The 27840-nt window shown below is 43.7% G+C and overlaps 1 protein-coding gene across 2 annotated transcripts; it reads left to right on the top strand.

The window, feature by feature from the left end:
• The first annotated feature begins 316 nt into the window (after nt 1-316).
• On the top strand, nt 317-26947 carry PRKAA2 (protein kinase AMP-activated catalytic subunit alpha 2). Of its 2 annotated transcripts, XM_035121562.3 has the most exons (9): nt 317-480; nt 7308-7449; nt 8481-8574; nt 12125-12269; nt 13513-13600; nt 14163-14387; nt 15220-15721; nt 20553-20679; nt 24103-26947. In XM_035121562.3, exons 1-9 carry the CDS (start codon nt 381-383, stop codon nt 24336-24338), a joined length of 1659 nt encoding a protein of 552 aa, XP_034977453.1. In that variant the 5' UTR covers nt 317-380; the 3' UTR covers nt 24339-26947. The 2 variants fall into 2 exon arrangements, with proteins under 2 accessions (XP_034977453.1, XP_088530127.1); XM_088674001.1 differs by lacking the exons at nt 317-480; nt 7308-7449; nt 8481-8574; nt 12125-12269 and having other exon boundaries at nt 13525-13600; nt 14080-14387; nt 24103-24699.
• The last annotated feature ends 893 nt before the right edge of the window (nt 26948-27840 follow it).

The following is a 27840-nucleotide window of genomic DNA, read 5'->3' as shown; positions in this document are numbered from 1 at the left end:
CTAAAACCACCAGACTGTCTCTGAGCATGTGTCGAGTGCAAGGCCGTACCCACAGTCTAGTCCAGCGAAGCTTGCGGGGGGGTGGGAAGAAGCCTTCGACATGAGCCCTTTCCCCTTTCGTTGCTATTTTATAGAATAAGTTGTTCCTTCCCTGGGGCGCCTCCAGAAGCTCAGCGCCCCTCGTCCCTTACCTGGCCCCCTCCCTCTCCTTCCCTCCCTCCCTCCCCGCCCCGCTTGCTGCCGCCGCCGCCGCCGCCGCCGCGCCTCCTGCCAGCCAGCCAGCCAGCCTGCCTGCCTCCGCCTCGCCTCCCCTCCCGGCCCTGCCCTGCTGCATTGTGGTCCGGCCCGGCCGGTGGCGGCGGCGGCAGCGCCGAGCGAAGATGGCTGAGAAGCAGCCGCAGAAGCACGACGGGCGGGTGAAGATCGGCCACTACGTGCTGGGGGACACGCTGGGGGTCGGCACCTTCGGCAAAGTCAAGAGCTGAGTATGGGGCGCGGGAGGGGCGGGCTCGGAGGTGCAGCCGCTGCCGCTGCCGAGGACGGGAGGGAGAGATGGAGCGCGCGCGCGCCTCTCCAAGGCGCAGCGCGCGCGCACCCCCCCCCAAAAATATACGCACACGCGCCAGAGGCTCAGAGCAACAGCCCCCCGCTCAGTTATCCCGCCGTCTCCATCCTGCACCTTTCCTCCCCATAGCCCCCTACCCCCCGAAGCGTACACCTCCCCCACCCCGGCGCCCCCACCCCACAGTATATCCCTTTTTCTCTGAGGCAGCCGCTGGGCATAGGAGCCAACTCCCAATGAAATGTTTGAGCCCCCCCCCTCCCGTTTCAAAGTTCATGGTCATTGCCCTTCAAGTGGCATGCATGCCATGTGATCGGTTATGTGGAGCTTACCTGGGCCCCCCAATATTTTAGTCAAGTTGGCACCCCTGGCAATGCCATGATCAATTATGTCATGGAATGCACGCACACACGCACACATGTACACGTCATGTGATGAATTATGTCATGGAATGTACATGTCGTGATCAATTATGTCATGGAATCAGTTCTGTGCAGCGGGGCTTACCTGCCCCCCCCCATATTTCATTCAATTTGGCACCCCTGCTTTGCATTTTCATCTGACCATTCAGCCAGGCACCCAGTCCAGCAATTCCCCCTCAGCCCCGTCCCATAAACACGTTCGCACCCTCCTTCCCACAGCCTTCAGAAACCCACAATAGGATGCTGGGGACTGATGACAGGGGCTAGGGAGTTAGGGTCTTTTTCAAAGAGTCATGAATTGTAGAGTTTGAGGTGACCATAAGGGTCAACTAGCCCAACCCCCTGAGATGCAGGAATCCTTTTGCCAACGCTGAGATTAAGCATCTCATGCTCTACCAACTGAGGTATCTGGAGGTTCTCCCAGGGTTAGGAGACAAAATGCTCCCGGCTTGAAATCGGGAGCACCTGGCAAGCATCCAGCACACATAAACCTTCCTCTTTTCTCGTTCAGTCAGCGCTGACGGTACACATGAGCTGTGTATATATGCTTTAGCAAAATAAAAGTGCCGGGGAGAGGGGTCCCTGCCCTGATGAGTTCACAGCAGGGAACGTGACACCGTGGAAAGGACAGGAGAGGATAAATAGAGGCAAAATGTGTGCAAGCCGAATGCGGTTACCCACACTGTTTGGCCTCCAGTTAATGAATCACACAATCTTTCCTCCCTTCCTTCCTGTAAGATGTGCAACGCATTGTGAGCCCTGCCTCTGGCTGCTCTGGGGTGTACACATCTTGCTCCCTCCAGCATTTGCACAAGGTGCAACAACATTGGACATCTTCAGCTCACATAACCTTGGTCTTTGGCTGCCCTGTAGTAGCCTTTTGGAATAAACTTCATGGGTATGCTGTCACCACAGAAACAGTTTCAAGAGGAATAGCTGTGTTAGGCCACAAAACTCTTGGCTAACAGTTTAATTTCGGCATCATCAGTTGAAATGGACTGTACTTCATGAAATCTTATGCTGTTATAAATCCAACAGACTTTAAGGTGCTAAAGCTGAAGTGGACTGTAGTCCACAAAAGCTTGTTTTATCACCAAAGAGGCTAATTCAGGAAGAGATGCTAAGCTATTAGAAGCTATTACTATTATTATTACTATTTATGAAGTTGTTGTTGTTGTTGTTGTGAGATATTTGTGAGATATTTTCCGGTGTTGAATGGCATAAAATGTCATTCACGAGTCTGATTCTTTGGAAATCCATGGAGAATCTTCACACCGTGAAGTATTTTTTCCAAGGTTGGCATGAAGTTAATGCAACACAATTCTGTGCATATTTATTCAAATATAAGTCCCAGGTAAATATGGTATGCACAGGATTGCAGCCATATTTGTTACATTCTTTTAAGGAGCTCAGGTGACATACATGGTTCATTCTACCCATTTTATTGTCGCAAAAAGCTTGAAGCGGAAAAGTAGTGAACTGCCCAAGGCCACCCAGTCGCTGTGTGAGGATTGAACCTGAGTTTCCTCAGTTTAAGTCCAGAACCACACTGATTTCTTAATCACACAGATCCTTCCATCTGTCATACTCTGTCCAAATCATATCCCAACCATTGCAAGGTAAAGTCCAGGCTTGTCAACTGCCACTTGCCAGGTTGCTTGTAGGGAGTAAGATTTGCTCCCAAGCAAGAAATTATTTTTATTCTTTTCCCCTTAACAGCCTGATCCTATGCATATTTTACTCAGAAATGAGTCCCGCTGAGCTCAGTGAGGCTTTGTTTTAAATAAATATGTATAGGATTGTTGTCCTCATTCATTGGTGTGCTAACAGACTACTAACGTGGGTGGGCTAGTAAAACATTTTTAGGGCTAGTAACTTTAATGGTCTTATTTGCAAGGTGGAACAAAACACTTTTTCAGTGGGTATGAAATGTTAGGGCGCAGCACACAATAGCTAGTATCTAGCTTTCTTAGGGACCATTGTAATAATTGAGCTGAACCATTTCCTATAATGTTGCTAAGGTCACCCTCTGAGTAGAGCTACTCAGAGGGAAATACCGTCTTTCAGCATTCCTGCCTTATATACCATTTAATGTACGCGCACGCACACACAGTAATGTGTTAAATAGTGTAGCATAGGGAGTTGTTGTTCCTCTGCTTTGTGGTTATATTAGGAACCTGAGTTACCGCACTATACAACAAATAATACTGTCTCTCTTGCCTGCATCTCTTAAGACATTCAAGTAGGCTTAACAAGTCCCAAGGGAGCGAAACAATAATATCTCTGTATCACTTCCTTGCTGTAAGCAAATGATGGCTTACAAAGCAGACTTGTTTATTATTAATTATTAATGTATCAGCACTAAGAAAACCACAGACAGACACATGTATGTGTTTTTTTTTATTGATAACAAAGGAAAGATGGGCTACTCAGTTGCAGCTTAATATTTTGGTTTGTTTGCTTTTCTGGTTTGGAGTTTAGCAAATGTTCTGTGTGAACTACAGCAGGGTGTAGATCATCCTAAGGTTGTCACCAAAGCATACAACTGGGACTTTGTCCCATTGGAACATATTTACATTGTTGATCTGGGAGATGCCACATAACCATTTATTTATTACATTTATATACTGCCTTTTATCTTCCAAGGATCTTAAGGTGGTGTACGTGGTTCCCTCTCGTTCATTTCATCCTCACAGCAACCCTGTGAGGTAGGTTAGACCATGGAATGGTGACTGTCCCAGGGACTGTCCCAGTGAGCTTCATGGCCGAGTGGGGATTCGAACCCTGCTCTCCCGGGTTGTAGCCCAATACTCTAACCATTACGCCACACTGGCATAAGATGATACGATAGGACTTCCTTCTGAGAGAAATAGCAGACAGAAAATTCCATTGAACAGGGCAATTTCAAGGATGTTTCATACCCGCTGGGTGATACTCGGCTTTAGTTATAAGAGTAGTCCCGCTGAAATCCAATTGGCTTAAGTAATTTGCTTGCTGATTTCAATAGGTCTACTTTGAGTATGACTAACATTGGCTATCGCCCATTCGCTCAATGATCAGCAGCATTGCTATCATGTGCTTAGTCTCTTCCCCACTTAGTTATTCCCTAAATTACCAAGGGATGATTAGGCCCTCACTCTGCCGCCCCCCCCCCATGTATAAAAACACAAGCCGTAGCTGCATCCACAGATCCTCAAAAGAACCTGTAATGTGTGTGAGTTCAGCTGCAGGAGCAAGCTGTGAACTCAGTGAGTGCTGTTCCCACTACTTCTAAGGCCCAGATTATTCCATGCATGTATATACAGCTGTCATCTTTGTTGTTTCATCTCCTAGAGCAAAATATTAGCAGTACAGTTGTCAGGAAACATGTCGTGCTATACTCCTGCACAATACAAACGTAGCATTCAGGAAGTAGCAGGTAAAGATTAGGAGGCAATGTGTTATTGCCTCCTAATGTATGCAGAACAAGCTGCTGCTAGAGGTATAGGAATAATCAGACTAGGATAATTACTAGACTAATTTGTGGCCCATATTTTTTTGGCTCTGGCACTGCAATAGGGTGCTGGAACAAAAGTTACTAAACATGGGTTTGCTAGGATCCTGGGAGCATGGTTACAACCTGGAATATGAAGGGCTGACCAAATGCTAAAGCTGACATGGTCCTGCATGAAAAATCTTATTTGGGCACCTGCATCATATTGCAGCAGTAGTAAGAAAAGATCCCCCCCTCTTTTATGCAGTTGCATAAAGCACAAAAGCCAAATCCTTGGTCACCCAAGGCATGAAAAGCTATATGATGTGCACCCATTTTGTTGAAGCAAATACCTGCAAGTTTGCACAGAAACACATCGAAGGACTTGGTTTCACTCTGTGTTTGGCTGTTTATGAAATAGCATAGTGGCTGCAGCAGGCAATCAAGGGATATGGAGAAGGGTGAATTTCCATAACAGGAAAAGGAATGATCATTCTTATTTAGCCCTCCTGTCGTTTCACAGCAATCGGCTGGGAACATTTCCTAGGGTGCGTTATGTTTGCTAGAGAAAGGTCGAGATAGAGGCATAGATTTTCACTAGAGGCGCCCATTGTCGAGTGGGATTCAACCATATACGGGCATATTCATGTTGCACAGTTATGGTTGATTTGATTTAGAGCTTTTGTGAAACAAACCCTCGTCCCCAAATATCAGACTTCTTGCAAAAAGGAACGTGATGGGGAAGTGCTCTAGAAAAGGTGGATAATGCTACCTTCATGTACCGTTGTCTAGCCTCCCTGCAAACAAATCAGAATAAATGCTCACTGCCCCATAAGTCATATAGCTAGAGGGGAAACCCTTTTTCAGTGGTACCCCAGCTATGGAATGCTCTCTGCAGAGAGGCTTGCAGTCTTTTTGGTGACAGGTGAAAAAAATGTAACCTCTTGACTTTTAAATCTAAAACCTGATTCATTTATTTCTTGTTGCTGAAACCTTTTTGTTAATCCGCGCTTTGTATTTTACTTCATTATTAGGGCAGGATAAAAATATGGTTGATCTGTAAAATAAAGAAACACACTTGTGCGATGCAGCGCACAGCATCCTGTTAACATTTCCTAGCCTAGCCGAGTACATAAAAAGGAAACAAGCCCAAGTGTTTTTATTTGGAAGTGTGGCAAAGCACTTTATTTTTAGAACGCTCGTATTGAGGAAAGAATTTCAGACGGCTCTTATCTCTGCTAATAATAGTGACTTGCTCACCCTATACACTCAGCTACTGCATTTACCGCTCTGCTCCGTTCTTTAGTCGGGGCCACAACCACTATCACAGATAGTCTCTTGCCTAGTTTTATCGTTCCATGACTTTTAAATTGGAATGCTAAGCTGTGTGAGAGTTCAGTGAATTGTATCCTAAATGTCATTTCATTGTTTGCTGTAACAAGCGTAATGGCTTTTACTAGAACCTTGCAGCTTGGGTTGTGCTGTAAAACTCCGTTTGTTTGTTTTTCATTTCCAGGGGGGGTGGCAACGTTCGTCCCTTGCAACATGACACACACTTTTCTGAGTTACAGATATGTTTGCAGGGAGGGCTGTAAACAGTAAGGCCAGAGGAAATGAAATGCAGAAAAGCACAGACAGTGATAATTACGTAATTAGCAGCGGTAATTCATAAAATGTTAATTCGGACATGGCTGGCATTTGTAAGTCAATTAGCACATGACTTTACTAAAATAAATAAATCCTTTGTCTTAATGCAGTCCATAAATAATAGCACTGAACCCTTGATGCATTGTAATCCAACTCGAGTTACAGGTAGGTAGCCGTGTTGGTCTGCCGTCGAAACAAAATAAAAAGAAAATAGAACAATTCCTTCCAGTAGCACCTTAAAGGTAAAGGTAAAGGGACCCCTGACCATTAGGTCCAGTCGTGGATGACTCTGGGTTGCGGTGCTCATCTCGCTTTACTGGCTGGAGGGCCGGTGTACAGCTTCCAGGTCATGTGGCCAGCATGACTAAGCTGCTTCTGGTGAACCAGAGCAGCGCACGGAAACGCCGTTTACCTTCCCGCCAGAGCGGTACCTATTTATCTACTTGCACTTTGTGCTTTCGAACTGCTAGGTTAGCAGGAGCAGGGACCGAGCAACGGGAGCTCACCCCGTCGCGGGGATTCGAATCGCCAACCTTCTGATCGGCAAGCCCTAGGCTTTGTGGTTTAACCCACAGCACCAACTGCATCCCTGTAGCGCTTTAGAGACCAACTAAGTTTGTCATTGGTATGAGCTTTCATGTGCATGCAGGTATCCGAAGAAGTGTGCATGCACACGAAAGCTCTTACCAATGACAAACTTAGTTGGTCTCTAAGCTACTACTGGAAGGAATTTTTCTATTTTATTTTAATTTTGTAATCCAACTGTTTCAAGTTACCTTTAAAGTTCCTCTGCTCCAAGATGGCCATTCTAATGTCACAGACACATATTCTGTGAGGTTGAAATATTGCCGTTTCTGATCTCAAATTTGTGTATTTTGAGAAGAGAGAGAGAAAGTGGCTTTCAACTGCAGTGGGAACATATTTGCTCACTGGAGTAAACAATTTGCCCTTGTTGGCAAAATAATAATAATAATAATAATAATCACTGGCAGCTAACATCCCTCTTCACAGCCTACAAAGAGGATGATGAAATTGGGTGGGGAGAACATTTCACCTTAGACTTAAATTTATATTATTACCCTTTGCTATTTTTGTTTCTGTTCAGGGCCAAATACCCCCCTCATGACAGTCTGTCGTTTCGTTATTATCTAGTATACATTATACGTACTTCAATAAACATGAAACTTTTCTTTCTTTCTATTAGTTGGAGAACACCAGCTCACACGGCACAAAGTAGCGGTCAAAATTTTAAATAGGCAAAAAATTCGCAGTTTGGATGTGGTTGGGAAGATCAAACGAGAAATCCAAAATCTGAAGCTTTTCCGACACCCCCATATTATCAAATTGTAAGTACAGTATTGCTGTCACTACTCCCATTGTTGTGTGTTGCATGAAATGGGGATACTGCCCCCAGGGACCCTGTGTGCTCCTGTTATTTTACTGTGTGTTGAATTAATATTTTCAATAGTAACCTGCAATGCAATTCCAGACACATTTATTCTGGAGTAAATTCCACTGAACTCCACTGAGTTTACTTCCTAGTATACTTAGAACTGCAGCCTTTGCTTTGCTGAACCACAATAAGCAGGATCTCTTTTGGGATTCTGTTAATTTATGGCTACCAGATTAGAGTAGAGGGAAAGTTATAAAATATTGTTGTAAAACGTTCATCTCGTCATCTGGGAGCTTGTGATGGTAACATACAATGGCTGGATTATACTCCGTGCTCACTGAGGAACAGAAATAAAACTTGGACTAGCCAATGGATCTGAAGTAAATTCCTGGATTTTATGGAAGGATTTGATGCGCAGTTGAGCAATTTCTTTGGCAAAGCAACTGATTCTGCTTGTTAGATGTGCATCTCACTCTCTGGGGTATCGTGAATTTAAAGCCGGAGCAGCCCTTGGTTCTGTGCAAAAATGAATTTCTGAAAAGTACAATATTTTGACTATTATACTTGGACTTCCCCTTCATCTTGCCACTGGGATTCAGTTTTACCATATTACTCGAGTCTGAGTATTATCTCCCATCATTTCAAACATTCTTGAATATCTGTAGCCACAATGGAAATTTGAAAAGAGGGTTAGTCATAAATGAGTTATAATTATTGTGCAAAGATTCCAAGAGATTCAATAAGCTTACGGAAGAAGAAAGGTAAATCCGTCAGAGCCCAGGAAGAGCTTATATCTGTTTTTATCATAAAAAATATAATAAATTTCACCATCAGAAGTGGAAAACAGTTATGTGTGAGGTGAAATCCAGTGCTAATTTTAAGGAAAATGTTAGTTTAGTAAGATTTATTAAGCACTAGCTCTTGTCTCACTATTGAAGAAGATGCTGATAAAAACAACATAATTTTTGTGTGTATTTTTATTAGGTACCAGGTCATCAGCACACCAACAGATTTTTTCATGGTAATGGAATATGTGTCTGGTGGGGAATTGTTTGATTACATCTGTAAACATGGACATGTAAGTGACTTTTTCCATTAAGGATAAATGTGTGGGCGGGAGGGAAGTGAATTCTACCGATCTATAATATCTTTGCTAAATGAGGGTTCTTTTTAAGGTTATTAAGGCCCCAAATAGACCTGGCTTCATCACAGCCCCGCCTGGAATAACTTGCAACTGGCCTGATGGCACTCCAGTGCCCTGCACAGTCTTACAGTGCAAACATTTTGCCGATCCACCTTGCCTTGAATTACATATCATTTGAATAAACATGTAAGAAGCAAGGCGATAACCAGTAGCAGCTTCCCTGGCTCTCTATACTCGAATGCCTTCTGGCAAATGAAAGCAGTTTGGTGATAGTGATCCAATCCTAAATATGTTCTGAAATGTGTGCTTGTAATGGTGGTGCAATTTTTTGTGTGACATTGCACTGGCAGAACAGCCATTTCTGACAATGCTGAGCATTTATTTGCTGTTGGCAGGAATATTTAGTGATAACTATCGGTTTGCTATATAATTGGCCAGAAAAGACAATGAGCCACAGAATTTCTTAGAGTGTAGGTGATAGTTCAAGCTCAGAAGCAAGACAGAAGTGCTTGCCTCTGTAAATTTACATTGTACAGCCAAGCAGCACAATTCATGGTTGAACAGCGTTTTATTTTTGTTGCCCAGATTTTCCCTGAAATAGAAATTATTAAATGCTTTTTAAAACATAGAATCTAAATTCAGTGCAAAAGCAGTAATAATAAACAGCACTCCTGTACACATGTACATAAGTCTATTTTAACTCAGCAGGACTTAGTTCTGAATAGACATGCTTAGGATTGTGCTCTTTCCATAGCTCCAATTCACAGGTTAGAGAGGATCTCATATCTATTTTTTCTTTAATCCTTCGGAAGCTATTAGCAGAATTGAAATGTTCCCTGCTGCATGCTATGTGATTGTCACCTCACCACTTGGACTGCATAAAATTCAGTATTTGAATTTTTGTACCCTGTAGTCATAATATTTCCTAATTTGATCCCTTGTTCATAATTTATTGAGAGGATATTATAATCTGCTATATAATTATGGAAATATGTAAAATGTTAAGTATGTACTATCATTGCCATTGTTTTACCACTATGATTAACTGGTGAGGCGCATCCATTAATGGCCTGAATTCAGTTTAAAAATAGAGTTTCTATTAACAGACCTAGTCAACTCAGGCTGTTTCACAACAACTGCTAGGATCTTGCAGACTGAGTCTGCAGCTAGGGGTGCCATTTTTGAATGCTGTCTCGGGGGGGGGGGGCTTTCCTGCAAGTATAAAAACTAGGACATCAGGAAGAGTCTAGCCTGGAATAGTCCTTGTTGTCCTTGGTTTTTTTTCCTTGCGGGGTGTATCAGTAGGATTTACATATAAGCTAAACAAGCTATAGCTTAGGGCCCCACTCTCTTGGGCCCCCAAAAAAATTCAAAGAAAAAACCACAATTGGATGTACATTTCCAAAACAAATAAAATAAAACCTACATACAGCAACAGTGTTTTGTGTTGTGTAGGCTCCTATGATGTAAGTCATGGGTCCTGCCTGCTCCCTAAAATATCACTGGTTTGCTCATTTCTTTATATAGGGTGCCTACATTCTGCATGGACTGGTTGCATGGCAACATGTGCAAATGGATTTAGATACCTATTTGTTGTTGTTTAGTTGTTTAGTCGTGTTCGACTCTTCGTGACCCCATGGACCAGAGCACGCCAGGCACTCCTGTCTTGCACTGCCTCCCGCAGTTTGGTCAGACTCATGTTGGTAGCTTCGATAACACTGCCCAACCATTTCGTCCTCTGTCGTCCCCTTCTCCTTGTGCCCTCCATCTTTCCCAACATCAGGGTCTTTTCCAGGGAGTCTTCTCTTCTCATGAGGTGGCCAAAGCCTCAGCTTCAGGATCTGTCCTTCCAGTGAGCACTGAAGGCTGATTTCCTTAAGAATGGATAGGTTTGATCTTCTTGCAGTCCATGGGACTCTCAAGAGTCTCCTCCAGCACCATAATTCAAAAGCATCAATTCTTCGGCGATCAGCCTTCTTTATGGTCCAGCTCTCACTTCCATACATCACTACTGGGAAAACCATAGCTTTAACTATACGGACCTTTGTAGGCAAGGTGATGTCTCTGCTTTTTAAGATGCTGTCTAGGTTTGTCATTGCTTTTCTCCCAAGAAGGAAGTGATCCTTCATGGATCACTGCCTTGTCGTGACGAAGGGGCTTGAATAACTCAGAGAAGCTATCAGCTATGCCATGCAGGACCACCCAAGATGGACAGGTCATAGTGGAGAGTTTTGACTAAACATGATCCACCTGGAGCAGGAACTGGCAAGCCACTTCAGTACCCCTGCCAAGATACCTATTAGGTCCATAAATTACCATATAGCATATATTCAACACCAAAAACAGCGACAATTTGTTGTTGACAAAGGACAGCTGGACATATAAAGGGCCCCATTACCTTCAGCAGCTTAGGGCCTCATCAAACCTAAATCCGGCCCTGGTAGGTGCCATGAAAAAAATACGATCTCCCTCTCTTTGTCTGAAATGGTATAGCTCATTCTACTCTCTTTCCCTTAAGATATGCACAAACCGTAGTTTGAATAAACCATAGTTTCTCAAGTTCAGGCATGACAGGAAACTGGGGCAGGGGACCATGAGGCTCATTTCAACAACACTAGTACATTATGGAGCTGTGGAACTAGGTGATAATGTGACCCCACTCTGACACATTCCTATTTCATTCTACTGTAGATCCATTCCCAATAGCATGGGGGTGGGAAGTGGATCTTAAACTGTGCTGGTTTCAGGTTTAAGGTTCTGGCCTGGGCAAGTTTCCTTGAGTGGGCTTTGTCCTCCACACTTTGCTACTGTTGCTGACTTGCCAGTAAAAGAGCCAGCAAGCAGGTGGCAGCGCCTGCTGATCCTAATTATTACTGCCACCATCACTTATTTCCTCATCCCCCTCCAGTCCAAATGAAAAGTAAACAAGCCTTTTGCAGCAGTGGAGAGGAGCAACAACAGGGCCAGGGGGTCAGGTATTGGGCTTTGGCCGATGCCCAAGTATGCTGGCCGATGCCCAAGTATGGCCACCTTTAGAGGTCAGTCCTGATTTCAAAAGTGTGAGATGAGGAGGCAGGGCCTTCTACTTTGCTGTCTCTGGCCCCCATGTTTGATTTTTCCAAATCGGGTGCAAAAGTAACAAGGGCAATCTAGTTTCTTCACTTTGCAGAGGCCTTTGGAAAATTACGGCCATGTGTTGCAGTCTGTAGCAGAGAATTTTTTCAGAGTAATGAGCTGAACAATTGATTGGTCAAAGCAGCACAGTTTTAAAGCTTAAAGGCCTTTAATTATTTGACACACTTAATTATAAGAGAATAGTGCAATGGAATGTCTCCTTGGGATGGCTCGCCTGTTTACTTGTTTGTTGAGTGTTGCTTACTGTAATTCTGTCTCTTGTGGCCCATTAAGGAGGCACATTTTGCCTCGCTGAGTATCCTTTCAAAAAAGCATTCAGCCTTGTTTCCCTTCCTGTGCATTTTTCTAGGTTGAAGAGGCCGAAGCCAGGCGTCTTTTCCAGCAAATTCTGTCAGCTGTAGATTACTGTCATCGGCATATGGTAGTTCACAGAGACCTGAAACCAGAGAATGTGCTGCTGGATGCAAACATGAATGCCAAGATTGCTGATTTTGGTATGTGACCCCAGCAGCATTCCAGAAATGTGACCAGCTCTATGCCAATTGCTGAACTGTCTCAGGGCTAACATCCTTCAAAGAACCCAGCATCAATTTTCATCACTATTAGCAGTTTCTTTGCTACTGTGAAAAACTTCCCAAGTTGAAAACATTAGTCTTGTCTTCACCGAGTATTAAACCTGAACGTGGAAGCTTGCATAACTGGATGCTTCTTCATACTCAAATTATTTTTTAAAAAATCCTGGCACATAAAATGTTGATTTCAGGGAGAAGGGTCCTAGCCTTGCCATTTCCCTGACATCTAGTTTTCTACATCTATTTCTTTATCTTGTATGGTGTACGGTAACACTCAGCCATAGGAACCTTCTCCTGCAGACTGAAACAATACAATTCATACATTCACTTAACACTCTGAACTCTAGGGAAGGCAGGACTTTCTTGTTATGGCGTTGTCAGTGTGGATATAGATAGATAATAAAAATCATTATAAAATTATTTTGGATCTTTGCCACTTATACATACAGTTCCATATGGCTTCTTATACTATCAGGTTTCATTCATATTTTTTTGTCCCATTGACCATAATCCTGCCCCTTAAAGCAGGCATCCCCAAACTGCGGCCCTCCAGATGTTTTGGCCTACAACTCCCATGATCCCTAGCTAACAGGACCAGTGGTCAGGGCAGATGGGAATTGTAGTCCAAAACATCTGGAGGGCCGAAGTTTGGGGATACCTGCCTTAAAGCAAGCAGGACAGGACTGATTGCATAGTACTGATATTCAGCTTCATGCTAGACATATAGGTCAGAAACATGAGGTCCTTCTCTCTTCCCCTTGGGGCATACAGAAGCATTCCCTCTCTAGGCCTCGGTTGCACAGAGTTTACTCCAGCTCCTGAGTAACCTAGATGAAGGAGCCTGTGGAAAGATGGTGCACTGAATTCTCTCCAGGGGAAATGCTTAGAATAAGCTTTGAGAATCTAGCATTCATTTTGAAGTAGATCTTTACAAAGACCTTTCTACCTGTAAGAAATTGGTTCTTAAGCAAATAATGCAACACAGTTCCAAGAGCCTTTTTAAAAACTTTAATCCATATATTTCCCTTCTGCCTCCCTTGCTATTTCATACACACACCATTCCCTCTCTTCTAGCAGTGGTAATTGATGCCTTCTGCCTTCTGGGTCTGTCAATAAATGAGTCTCTCTCTTTCTTTCTTTCTTTCTCCCCTCCACAACCTTTTAGGACTGTCCAACATGATGTCAGATGGCGAATTCCTGCGAACCAGCTGTGGCTCACCCAACTATGCAGCACCAGAAGTCATCTCTGGAAGGTAGAACATTAAAGACCAATGGATACCCTTTTGATCAGAGGCATGTTTTTGAAATGGGATTCATTCATATAGCTGAGTAGTTCGTGGTCATTTATATGTGCTTAGGTAATGTCCGTATGGCAGCGTTCTGTCCTTCTGGTTGCACAGTTTGTCTTTAAGCAAGAAACAATAGCACCAAAAGGATTTAAAGTAGATACCAGGAATTGACCACCGAGGGCTGGACATGTTATTTCTGTTTACTGCACCAAGGCAAGTCCAAAGAGAGTGGACACTTTCTAAGCAGCACTCGAGAGAAATGTTCAGGATTTTTGGAGAATGTAGGGGAGAGCAATCAAAGAGAAGAGGCTTGAACAGTTCTGGAATGATGAACAGGCTATGAACAAAGTTCAGGGAGGATGTTATTGTAATCAGATGCTCTTCCTGTTGTGTTTGATTCAAGGCGACTGTTTAGCATTGCTTCCTTTCCCCCCCTCTCCCAGCTACTTAGGGTGTGCTTTGGATCTTCAGGCAAGATACTGCAATGTCTTAAGGAACTGGTTAATGACACCTTCCTTTTGTTCAGATTGTATGCTGGCCCAGAGGTTGATATCTGGAGCTGTGGTGTTATTCTCTATGCCCTCCTCTGTGGGACTCTTCCTTTTGACGATGAGCATGTCCCAACCCTCTTTAAAAAAATCCGTGGAGGTGTCTTCTACATTCCTGAATACCTCAACCGTTCAGTTGCCACCCTCCTTATGCATATGCTGCAGGTGGATCCACTCAAACGAGCAACCATCAAGGACATCCGGTAAGGTCTGGTGCCAAAATTATAACTTGTCCCTTAGTGATATTTTTTGGAGATAGAGAAGATGATCGGAGACAATCTGCCAATATGTCCTTTAGAAATAAAAAAAGGAATTTGGCTGGACAGGGAACAGAGCTGACAGGCTGGAAAAGATCTAATCAGCTTACATTATTCCCAAGTTCTCTTCATTGGGACATTCTTTACAGTATTTCATAAGGAGTGATTGGGAGAAACCAAGGTGAAACATCACCAAACCTCAGTTGTTGAAATAGCAAGAGATATGCATAACATTTGAATAATCAGAAGTGTCACAAGGATGGCCAAAATCCCTAAACTAAGTAGTATGTCAAAATCTTTATATGGTCCAAAATTGTAAGTTTTCTTCTTTTTCCTCCACAGTTCCTCCACATAACCCACCATAGCATTGCCCTTTGTTTCTTTCACCTCCAGTTTCCAGCTCATCCCAATATCACCAGGAAAGCCTTGGGTGCCATTGTGTGAACATGCAGTGTAGTATATGACTAAAGAATGTGGTTGAGACTGCTTTGTCCCTTATAGCACTTAGGTCACTACAGCATGTGCTGTAAGGGACAAATAATTTATAGTTCTTCCTATAATCAGCTTGTTTTACTCCTCCTCTTGGGGTCCGTAGTTTCTCGGAGCAGTGCATTTCGAAACCTCAGCCCTTTGAACTCAGAAGGGTTAAACAAGTATGCATACACCAGCTTGAAACTTATCATTTAACATTTTAGTGCCGTGCTTGATCTTTTATGATGAGTCAGATATCGGATGTTGCATAAACAGTATTATTCATTAGAGAAACGATTCCTTTTAGAGAACACGAGTGGTTCAAACAAGAACTGCCCAGTTACTTGTTTCCAGAGGACCCTTCGTACGACGCCAATGTCATTGACGACGATGCCGTGCGGGAAGTTTGTGAGAAATTCGAGTGCACCGAGTCGGAGGTGATGACCAGCCTGTACAGTGGGGATCCTCAAGACCAGCTTGCGGTCGCTTACCACCTTATTATTGACAATCGGAGAATCATGAACCAAGCCAGTGAGTTCTACCTTGCTTCCAGCCCTCCCACTGGCTCGTTCATGGATGACACTATGCACATCCCTCCGGGGGTGAAGCCCCACCCGGAACGGATGCCTCCTCTCGTAGCAGATAGTCCCAAAGGAAAGTGCCCCTTGGATGCACTGAATACCACTAAGCCAAAGCCATTGACTGTGAAAAAAGCCAAGTGGCATTTAGGAATACGGAGTCAAAGCAGGCCTTATGACATCATGGCTGAAGTCTACCGTGCTATGAAACAGCTAGATTTTGAGTGGAAGGTAAGGAATACGAATGCTTTGAATGCTATTCAACGTTCGTTAATGGAAGTTTATATTTTACTATCTGCATACCAGGTTTTTTTAAATACTTTGTAAACAACTTAGAAGCCTATTTTGGCATTAAACGACATTCAGATTAAACAATGCATTAATTAATTGTGCATTAATGCATTATTAATAATATTTAATAACGCATTGATTAATTAATACCTCTGGTAAGTTCTCAGTTAACTGGCTTTGTTCATGTACTTGCTAATGCATTCAAATGCTGCCCCCTCGATATAATTATTCTCAGAGCAGCTTAGATCAAGAGAACAGGACAATTAAAACACACAAGAAATATTTACAGAATTTAAACAGTGGATAAAGCGAGCGGAAGGATTCAGTCAGAGTTCAAAGGTTAGCAGCCTGGTAGAATGTAAAGGTCTTCACCTAGTGCAGAAAGGACAGCAGAATAGGCACCAGGCCAGACTGCCCAGGGAAGCAGTTCCAGGACTGGGGGACGACAAACGAGGAGGCCCAGTGACCACCTGCCTCACACCTGGTGGTGGGGACACCTGGAAGAGGGCCTCCAGCGACTATCAGAAAATGGGCAAGTAGGCACTCTCAAGGTGCCCAGCTATATTAAGAATAACAGGCATAGCAATCCTAAATGGGGTTTGGGACAGATGGAGCAGCAGATCTAGCACTACAACCCAAGCCTTTCTAGCTCACGCTGTCCAAGGTGGAAGTCCTGCACACGCACACACATGATTTTTTATTTTCTTTCTTTCTCTGTACTTCAGATCCAGGCTGGTGCAGCAGAGGGGCCTGAGGTTAGGTCCCCTCTGGGTCTTGTGCAGGACTTTGGATCTGGCCGCCTCACCGCCACTGGGACAACTGCTGTCGGTATCTTTCTGCCCAGCACAGCTGGAACCTCTGGTTCAGTGGCTGGCAGTGAAGCATCCGAATGCCATTCTAACCTCTTCCAGCTCTCAGCATCTGGCAGTTAGAATTGCACTATAGCAGTCTTCTAATGGCCATGATAGTATTCGCCACGTCTCATCGTTAATTATTATTAGCTTACTCTCACATCATCCTCTTTGTGAATATTAGCACCTTCAAAGCAGTTAAATAATGTATATTTTTAATTACTGACCTAAAGGGGGCGGGGAACAAAACACACTTTCTTTTTTAAGCTTCCTAAGCTTGAGGATAGGCAGATAATTCTGCCTTGCACAGTGGTAGGGATAACAGGAGCTCCACATTTCTAATTATAGAAGCTAATTCCCTTCTGGGTAAATAATCTTACTGAAAGCTCCTAATAAATAGATGTTATTTCTACATGGTTTCCAAGAACCATGTGGTCAGAGTAGGAAAATGCAATATTGTTCCCTTAAATCTGTCTTAAATAACTTGGTATTAGCTGAGTCTTCTATTTGCCACTGGATTGTGGTAGTTGCTGGTTTCCCCAGTATTTCCCTGTACATAAGGTGCCTTCATTTCACAATCTTAATGTCCTAATTTTCCTATGTATGCCTCCACCCCGCCTTTTTGAGCTAGTGGTTTATGAGCAAGAATTAGTGTTGAATAATCATTAGATTCACTCTCTTTTGTTGTTGATTTAACTTCAAGTCCTCAGTAAGAAAGGGAAATGCAGTCTCTGCTGCCTTGCTTACTGACATATGCTACATCCGATATGTTTACTGAAGCAGCTACTTAAAAAACAAACTGTGTATGCACTAAAGATAATACATACAAATTTTAATTTAAGGCACCTGTGCTCCTTGCCTGTTCTGCTTGCTTACATGTTGATTATTTCCCTGCTGCTATTGTTTTGTTATTGCCTTTATTACGTTTTGTTGTGTGCATTTTGATTCTTTGTTTCTCTTGGCTGCTTTGCCTGTTGCGGAATGTGAAAAGCAAGGTACAGGTGTTCTAAAATGAATAAGTGTTCAGTGAATCCTCTGTATTTATGCTTGAAAGTAAGTCTCACTATGTTCAATCGGGCTCACTCCCAGGTACATCTACATAGGATTGCTTCCAATATCCTGTACAAACTGAACCAACATTCCATGCCAAGAAAAGAGAATTCTGTGACCTATACATTTTAAAACAAAGCCAATTTGCATGTCTTTGCTTATTTGGAATAATTCTTCTAGTCATTGTTAAGGGCACAGAGCTACATAGCTTGAGAAAACCTTGCCTCCTAATCATCGCAATTCAGCTGTTCCAGATGTTGTCTATCGTTATAAACATAATGGCTAGAAACTTGTTGCTTATAGAAAGTCAGTGGGTCTCTTCTCCCCCAATAATAATAATAATAATAATAATAATAATAATAATAATAATGTGGCCCATGCCAGTTTCAGCATTTGTATAGTTGGCTTCTCTCGTGCACTAACACATAGCCCTGCTAGGGTTGCCAGACTCAATAGAGGACAGGACTTCTGTGCCTTTAATTGCCCTGCTCTCTTTTGAGTCTGGAAACCTTAAAGAGAAACCAGCAGACCCTTTGCTTGGAAATTAAACAAAGGGTCTGCTGGTTTCTCTTTAAGGTTTCCAGACTCAAAAGAGAGCAGGGCAATTAAAGGCACAGAAGTCCTGTCCTCTATTGAGTCTGGCAACCCTAAGCCCTGCTAACTAGAAGCCCAATAGAACAGAAGCTTGCAATTGTTTTCACATGGATGGCCGCACTAGGTCTGCTGCTCTGATGACCTGACTCCCCATGTTGAAAACTTTCATTTTCATAATGGAGGGAAGGCTTGACAAGAGTTTCCATGAAGGATATTTAGAAGAAAGAAGAAAAACACAGGAAGGAATGGAGCAGATGGAAGAGAGTCTATAACAGCCTGCTGTGTTCCATGCCTGAGCTTTTCCAGGAAAACCACTTCCGTGCCTTCGCCGGAGGTGGAGTTGTGGGCAGCCCGACGAGCCCATTGCGTGGGGGCTGCTGTTTCAGCCCCTACGCAATGGAAGCTTCCGCCTGCGTCACCCGCCCCGCGGACCAATGGGGACGAGGGGGCGGGGCCGCGGCGTTTAAATCCCACCACGTTGCCGGAACTCGCCCTCTTTATTCCCGTTCGCCGGAGCGAACAGAAGCACCCGCCCACCCACCCCTTAAAAAGAGATTAGGGGGCGCTGCTACGGACCTGGTCGGTTGCCTGGTTAGTCAGTGGGCCGGGTAGGACTTTTCCCATACTGGGCTAGCCATGATGGGTTTTTCGCCTACCTCGTAGCATGTCGTCACAACTTAGGTTAGGCGGTTAGGCGTTGGAAATTTGCATAACAATAAGATGGAGGAGGGGCAGATTGCGTCATCACCTGCCCAAATTTGGAGAAGTATTCCGTTAAAGGATTCCGGGGGCGAGGCTTGGTCCAGAGCCTGGAGTCGCCAGGGCCGTAAGGCACGCCCCGTTCGGTGGCCACAGGAGGAGTTCCGGTTGATCTACATCGCCGGGTTCCTTACTGGTGGTTAACTTCTCACGGACTTCAACACACGGGTTCGAGTCGGATTTAGTTTGATAGGTTCCAACGCCTAAGCCAATTCCGCTCAACATGCATAATTAATAAAGTTGTGGCCTTAACCACCCAATTAAATCTTAATTCTGTGTCACGAGTCATAATTACGCTGATCGGAGGGACATTGCCACACAATGCCTTCCTCTCAGAAAACTAAGAACCAGCATCAGAGAGTGGGATGGGTTAACTAGCACATTAAGGGCCCCGCATGCTGGCTGGTGTTTAGGGGATTTACAGTCCAACTACATTTGAAGGGCTGCAGGTTACCCATTCATGCCTCAACATAACAAGGGTTTAGCATGCGATGCAGGAGCCCAGTTGGGGCTCTCTGAATAGAAAGCACGCCTGAGGTTCGTGCCCCTCTCTGCCATCTGAACATTGTGGTGTGACGGAGAGAAATGCGTCTAAAGGGGGATCCAGGTACATGTGTATAGTCTCCATCCTCCATGATGGGGAAGGGGCAGTGGGGAGGAGCCGGCAGGTGAGACTCCGCTTGTCTACCTACACACAATTACAGTCACCCAGAAGGTCACCTTGATCAATCTAGCATTTTACTTCCTTTCTCTTCATTTTGTAGTAATACTGTGTGCTGAGTTACTGGAAAACTTAAATAGTCTGTGACTGTAGTTAGGGCCCGTTATTCATATAGGCTTATTTAACCAAGTGACTGCTTAGGGGCTGACTTCAGGCCAAATATTTATTTATTCAATGGACTTTTTCTAATCCGAACTCACGCATGCTTCGTAACAAGGAGGTAGAGACAATTCCATGAATGAACAAAACCATTGTATTGAAGGGAGAATTTGCAGGTCTCTTATAAACTGGGTCATCACAGAACTGAAGTGGGCTAGACTGGTGTCCAGCCTGCCCACCCACCCCCCAGGTCTATAAATTTGTGTTAGGTTAGAGACAAACCTAACATTGATTACCCAGAAATGGAAGGAGGGGCTGTGTCTGATATCCTTGCACAAAAAGCATTTCTGGATACGATAGATTATTACGAAGTGTTTTGAAAATATGTGCATATTTTTCTTAAAGGACACTGAGGGTAATATTCAACTAAGGTCTATTCTGAGTAGACCTAACATAGTCATGTTCATGAATTTCAGTGGGTCTACTCTTGAGTAAACCTTTGTTGGAATGCCATCAGTTAACCTGCAGCTCTGTGGACACTAAACCTGGGAGCAAACCTGTGTAGGATTGCACTGCCAGCCTATGCTTAAGGCAGAGTTGTTTTCTTGAAATGTGAAGTTGCAAAAAAAGAAAGAAAAAAGTCTGTTTCGCCTGTGCCATAAATCCATTTTTCCTGAAAGACAATTACATGTTTTAGGTGGTGAATGCCTATCATCTTAGAGTCCGTAGAAAGAATCCAGTGACGGGAAATTACGTGAAAATGAGTTTGCAGCTTTATCAGGTTGACAATCGCAGCTATCTGTTGGACTTTAAAAGCATTGATGGTAAGCAAGAAATGTTGTAGAATAAAACCACAAGCGCGAAGGAAGTTTTTCTTTTGTTTTTTTAAACCCACTTTCCCCATCTACTCTTTTTTATTTTTATTCTGCTTTATGATATCTCCTAGTGAGAGCTGCTGTTCCAGCAATACTACCTTAATCTTTTTGTCACCTCTAATCTTAACTGTGACAATTTAATTGCAGTTTGGTGAGTTAAGAGAGAATTCTACTCCTAGCAGGATTCACAATAACCCTTAAATGGATAATTCTGTTGCAAACTTTTTCTGACCATAGACCATTTTGGAGTTCCAAATAATGAACTTTGGCAGTGAAATTCTTCCCCGCCGCTGTAGAATTGTTACAATTGCTCCTACTAGTTGAGACACAGGTTTTTTTTCAGTCCTTTACATACTCAGAAGTAAGCCCCATGGAGTTCAACAGGACTTTTACCCACCCAGTTAAGAATTTGTAAAATCATAGAATTGTAGAGTTGGAAGTTACCCTAAAGGTCATCTAGTCCAACCCCATGTAATGCAGAAATCCTGCCCACAGCCATCCCTGGGTGGGCTCAAACCACCAACCTTCTGGTTAGCAGCCAGGTGCACTGACCCACTGCACCACTGGGGGCATTGCAATCTCACAGTAATTTTCACTTTCATTACAGCTAAGAATCACTTCAGCTATTCATTGTGTCCAAAATAATACTGTAGATGTTTATGCAATTTTCTTAGCTGTTTTACGTAAGGTTCTTCGTCATCAAAGCTACACATTTCAACACGACAGTCAAAGCTTGTGAATATTCAGCTAATTGCTACCAGTGCTTTCCCCCCACAGAACTCAGAAGCGTTACAGTCTCTTCCTTGGCACCAGCTCAGTTAAATATGGGATAGTCAACCTGTGGTTCTCTATATGTTTACTCTTATTATATTTCTAAATTGCTTTACCCATGCAGAGGCACCCCAAAGCGATTTACAGTAAAATACAAAGGGCCTTAAATATTCAATAAAATGATGCAAATATGAATTATTAAATGTGCATTCCAAAGAAAAAGTCTGCCAACTCCCACCTGCTCTTTGGCTATGGCAGCTGGGCTAGTGGGGATTCAAATCCAACATCTGGACGGCCACAGATTCCCCTTCCCCGAGTTAATGTGCAGTTTAGGCTGCAATCATATACATACTTGGTTGGGAGCAAGGCCCATTTAACACAGCGGGACTTGCTTCATGGAACGCAGCTGTCCAACGGCACCGTCCTTTAAAAGCCAGCAGGATGGAAGCTTGAATAGCAGTAAATTCCATTGAAATAGGCTAGAACCTTAGGGACACAAGGCTAAAACCTTAGGGACACTTTGAAACAAAGTGAAAGGATGGTCATAGAATCATAGAGTTGGAAGAGACCACAAGGGCCATCCAGTCCAACCCCCTGCCAAGCAGGAAACATCAAAGCATTCCTGACAGATGGCTGTCAAGCCTCTGCTTAAAGACCTCCAAAGAAGGAGACTCCACCACACTCCTTGGCAGCAAATTCCACTGCCGAACAGCTCTTACTGTCAGGAAGTTCTTCCTAATGTTTAGGTGGAATTTTCTTTCTTCTAGTTTGAATCCGTTGCTCCGTGTCCGCTTCTCTGGAGCAGCAGAAAACAACCTTTCTCCCTCCTTTATATGACATCCTTTTATATATTTGAACATGGTTATCATATCACCCCTTAACCTTCTCTTCTCCAGGCTAAACATACCCAGCTCCCTAAGCCGTTCCTCATAAGGCATCGTTTCCAGGCCTTTGACCATTTTGGTTGCCCTCTTCTGGACACGTTCCAGCTTATCAGTATCCTTCTTGAACTGTGGTGCCCAGAACTGGACACAGTACTACAGGTGAGGTCTGACCAGAGCAGAATACAGTGGTACTATTACTTCCCTTGATCTAGATGCTATTCTCCTATTGATGCAGCCCAGAATTGCATTGGCTTTTTTAGCTGCTGCATCACACTGCTGACTCATGTTAAGTTTGTGGTCAACCAAAACTCCTAGATCCTTTTCACATGTACTGCTCTCAAGCCAGGTGTCTCCCATCCTGTATTTGTGCCTTTCATTTTTTTTGCCCAAGTGTAGTACTTTACATTTCTCCTTGTTAAAATTCATCTTGTTTGCTTTGGCCCAGTTGTCTAATCTGTTAAGGTCATTCTGAAGTGTGATCCTGTCCTCTGGGGTGTTAGCCACCCCTCCCAATTTGGTGTCATCTGCAAACTTGCTCAGGATTCCCTCAAGCCCATCATCTAAGTCATTGATAAAGATGTTGAACAAGACTGGGCCCAAGACAGAACCCTGTGGCACCCCACTAGTCACTACTCTCCAGGATGAGGAGGAGCCATTGATGAGCACCCTTTGGGTTCGGTCAGTAAGCCAGCTACAAATCCACTGAATGGTAGCATTGTCTAGCCCACATTTTACCAGCTTCTTTACAAGAATATCATGGGGCACCTTGTCAAAGGCCTTGCTGAAATCAAGATAGGCTACATCCACAGCGTTCCCTTCATCTACCAGGCTTGTAATTCTGTCAAAGAATGAGATCAGATTAGTCTGACATGACTTATTTTTCAGGAACCCATGCTGACTTTTAGTGATCACAGAGTTTCTTTCTAGGTGCTCACAGACTGTTTGCTTAATGATCTGCTCTAGAATCTTAGACTTGATTAAGAATATGTAAAAGGATGCAGCAAGAGAGAGAGTCAACTGGCAGTGTACAGAGCACAAAAAGGAGATGCAATGGCTGCACCGTCAAGAGTTTGCAGAGAAAGTATGGTTTGAAGGAGATAGGCAGAAATGGCTTGTTTTCTCCTGGTTCAGAGGCTCGGAACCAAACTAATGGATTCAAGTTACAAAAAACAGGATTCCAACTAAACATCAGGAAGAACTTTCTGACAGTAAGAGCTGTTTGGCAGTGGAACAGACTTGCACAAGAGGTGGTAGACTCCTTCCTTGGAGATTTTTTAAGCAGAGGTTGGATGGCCATCTGTCATTGGATGCTTTAGCTGAAATTCCTGCATTGCAGGGGGTGGACTTAAATGTATTTCGGGGTCCCTTCCAACTCTACAATTTTATGATCCTAATCTTCTCATGTGATCTTTGTGGCACAGGAACTCCTGCATTGTGGCTCATTCCTGCTCCCAAACATAATATGAGAGAGCCATGGCCATGGATGGGGGTGAGGGGTGAGCAATGCTTGCATGGGTTTCGCTGTAGTTTCTTATATGTGTCCTGGAATGTCTTCTGCATATCAAGCTTATCTCAGTCTCTTCTTGCAAGCCACGCCTTCTGAAGAGAGGCTGCCATAAAGCATAGGAGCAAAGTCAGTTGCCGGAGAAAGGAACAGTAGCATCCTATCAGCCTGAGCAGATGTTTAAAACCTTTGTTTTCTGTTTGTGCCTTCAAGATGATGTCATGGAGCAAAGGTCAGGCTCTTCTACACCTCAGCGCTCCTGCTCTGCAGCCCGCTTGCACAGACCGAGGCTGAGTCTCGATTCCGCCACCGCCGATTGCCAGTCGCTTCCTGGGTCTCTCATGGGCTCCTTGACCGGGAGCATGACCTCTGTGACACCTCGTCTCGGTAGCCACACCATGGATTTCTTTGAAATGTGTGCCAGTCTCATCATGGCGCTGGCTCGCTGACAGGTATCACTCAGAAGCTTGATTTCTTTGCAAAAGCTGCATGTAAAAGGGTCATTTGGGCACGTGCAGCAAGAAATCTAATCCTTGAAGTAGAAATCCCAGATTCGGTACCCAGAATATATGAAGTATATTAAGGAAAGTAGGCAAATGTGTTCGATTTTATGTATGTAATCCTTATTGCAGAATTTGCTTCATTCTTTTTGCAAGGAATTTGGAATAGTTGTGTTAGAAGTTACGGTAGAAGTGGAGGTAGAAAGCAGTGAAGGAGGGCTTTGGGCCCGTTGTCCAACAGCTGGTCACTGTCCAGTCTCATCGCTTGCCACGCTAAGCTTCAATTATGCAGGAAACAGCATCGTCTGCCAAAAATCTGAAAAATGTCTCCAGTCACAGAATCCACAGTGCCCCCGCCAGTGTAAACATATCAGTGCAATAATGTTCCTGAATACTTGAGTATTTCTCCAAAGGATTCCGGGAAAAAAAACGATTTCAGAAAATGTATACTTTCTGATGGGGTTGCTTTTCACTTTACGCATGTGGAAGAAATTTTCAGCTTTGCTGTTCTTTCGCCTCCTGTTACGTGTAAAACCACCTTTTGTAGAAGGACCGTAGCTTGATGAGAAGTGCAATTTTTGAATGTTTCCAATCCCACATATCAACTATTTACAGGTTTTCGTCTCGGGCATCTCTGGCTAGGAAACATTTGGTGACAGGCTTCTGTGGCCAAGCCGCAGTGTAACATTCTCTCTCCCTTCCCCACTCCCCACCTCGCGGAAGCGCTCTTTGAATGTTCAGAAATCAACAGGAATCTTTTTCCCTGCTCATAGATTCATATGAATGAACAGCTGCAGCCTACAAGTGTATCCCTCCATTCTAAGCACACTCTTGTAAAGTAACACACCGCAGCAGGGAAAACCCACCATTTCCTAAAACAGCGGAGAGCAGGATTTAAATCTTGCTGGCCATTATAGTCAGCCACAAAATAAGAGAGAGAATCAGCTATTACCATTGAGGAACAATGCGTATTTATACATCCATCCGATGTATAAATAAGCCCTTTGATTTAGTCCTTTCCTGATTTCTGTATACTCTTAACATAGTTTTGATTACTGCTAGGGTGCCTCACACCCTTGTAGAGAGTTGTAGATCATGGGTGGCTAACCTGAGGCCTTCCAGATGTTGTTGGACTCCAGCCCTAATTGCTGTGACCGAGAATGAGGGAACCTGTTGCCCTCCCCAAAAAAGGTGGAGGACTGCAGGTTAGCAACCCCAGCTGTACATCCTCAAAAGACAAATATGTTAGAATGAAATAGATGGGTCAGTATGCAGAGTGCAAGGCTGTAATTATACAGCCACAGTGCTAACAAGGTGCACAAAAGGACAAAGGCGTATATAATATATGCCTGCAGTGCATGTACCAGACCCACCTCGCCTTCTCTCTTGCTGCCCAGAAGTGACAGATGGGTGTGTGTGCATGCATGTATCCTTGGCTTCCCCCCTCTTCGGATATTGAGTAGGTAGTGACCCCCTCTCCCAAATCTCCTAGCTGGCGATCACTAGAAGTCAGTCAGCACTTGAATGCTGGTAAAAGCCTTTTGTGACATGCTTACACAGGGCTACCATCTCATTTAGTAAACATCCCACAGCAAGATTTTTTCACAGCTTTAATTAAACTTTTGCATTTGGGTGTTTCTGTTCCCTCCAAAGGAATTCTTTCCTCTACAGCCTTTCATAACTATTTTGTGCTCACTGCTGTTCATTGTCCTGGGCTTGTTAAGCTCAGACCACCTACTATATCCCATAAGCAATACTCGCAGCCTGCTCCTAATCACATTATTAGTCTTCCATCAATCATTGCAGCCCCTGCCTTGTACCAAAAATATCAAAGCGCAAGGCCTGTGTATTTAAATGAGGAGCAATCATTAACCCCATGGCAGCTGTAGAGCAGATAAAGATTGCTGTAACCATCTATGTAAAACTCATAATAGTGGGATGGGGGAGACAAAATTATACCTTTCTTCAGGAGTAAGGTCCTTTGATAACACCCTTGTTCTCCAGCATAAAGCAAGATAATTAGAGAGTGTATTGAGCAATACAGCAGGAAAAAGGGTAATGGATAAAATTAGGAGCATTAAGGTAAAGAATCAAATGAAGAATATCCTGGCTCGGAAGATGAATGGACCTCCGTTCAGGACTGAGCCTGGGTTGTTTTTTCCCCTGCTGTGGCTCCCCCCCCCCCAATATCTCCTTGATCCTGATTTCAACACAGATCTTCATCAGCATAACCTCTTCAAGAAATGACTTTTTAATTGTAAACAGATACAGGCATTGGCAGGATTATTGTAATAACCTGCAGTTTCATAAGAGTATATATTTAAAGTAGATGAGTAAGAGAATAAGTTAACTTAGAATATGCAGGGAATGATAAAAATAAAATTAAGGAATCTCAGAAAGAGGAGGAAGAAAGTCGAGTTCTGAAATGTTAGAATAATTGTAAAACTATTGAAATGTATATAACTGACAATCATAAAAAGGGCTTTAAAAATGTTTAATCCATGACCTTGAAAACCAAACCAAATAAGTTTTTAAAAATTCAGATACGGGAGTGCATTTCTTGTCACAAGGCCCAGCTGGTCCGCATTCTGCTACACAGCCAGCTGTGGGAGCAAGAGCAGGGCAGATTGTGCTTGCCATAAAGGCTAGACAATCTGTGTCCAACCGATAAAGACCAGGCATTCAGTGTTCAGGAAGAACCCGTTGCTCCCACACCCTCTTGTCTTTTGAAATACATTAATCTGTCCTAAGAGAGATAACCAGGAATCCACAGTGGACTCAACCCCTCAAGGTGTGTACTTTGTCTGGGACTTGGGTCAGGCTTCTGTAATCCCCAAGATCTGAAAATTTACTCAAGAGTCAGGAGTGTTTCCCAGTCTGCTCCTTTTCCCTCTACAGTTAGATCGCCAACATCTTTCAGTGCTTGAACCATCATTATGTTGTCTTTTGCCCCCTTCTTTCTCAATTCACCTTGTTGCTTCCAACCAGGTCTTCACATCTGCTAAAAATAAGACACGCAGCTCATTGTTTCCATACCTCGCCCTCCGTGACCTTTTCCTCTATTCAGACTTCTGTTGAATTATAAACACATCAGCTTCCGCTTTCCTCCTTCCTAATGACTGAGCCAAAGCTAGTCCAACATAGAGCTGCAGTGGGACAAGCTTTGTGTCTTGAATGTTTTCTGACCGCGTGTAGTGTGCATTCTTCAGTAGGGCAGCTGGCAGATCACTTTTGAATGTTGCAGTGCATCGGCCATGCTGACCCAACGTCGGTTTGCCATCTCAGGATGCGCTTTCTTCACAAATGGCGTACGGTTGGCCCTGAAGTAGCCCTTCACAGTGGTGGGCTGTGCTGTTTCATTAGGCGCAAAAAAAAAGGTATTTCATACTCCACAAATCACAGGTGCTCAAGGTATCACAACTGAATGAGAAATTATAATACAGAGGGAGGC

This window comes from Zootoca vivipara, chromosome 7 (assembly GCF_965207765.1).
Source record: "Zootoca vivipara chromosome 7, rZooViv2.hap1.1, whole genome shotgun sequence".
Classification (NCBI taxonomy): Eukaryota; Metazoa; Chordata; class Lepidosauria; order Squamata; family Lacertidae; genus Zootoca; species Zootoca vivipara.
This window is presented reverse-complemented; position numbering and strand designations above follow the sequence as displayed.

Coding starts and splice junctions, on each gene's coding strand:
- PRKAA2 (XM_035121562.3), top strand. CDS start 381: ATGGCTGAGAAGCAGCCGCAGAAGCACGACGGGCGGGTGAAGATCGGC. Junction 12,270..13,512: donor TGCCAAGATTGCTGATTTTG/GTATGTGACCCC, acceptor ACAACCTTTTAG/GACTGTCCAACATGATGTCA. Junction 14,388..15,219: donor GCAACCATCAAGGACATCCG/GTAAGGTCTGGT, acceptor GATTCCTTTTAG/AGAACACGAGTGGTTCAAAC.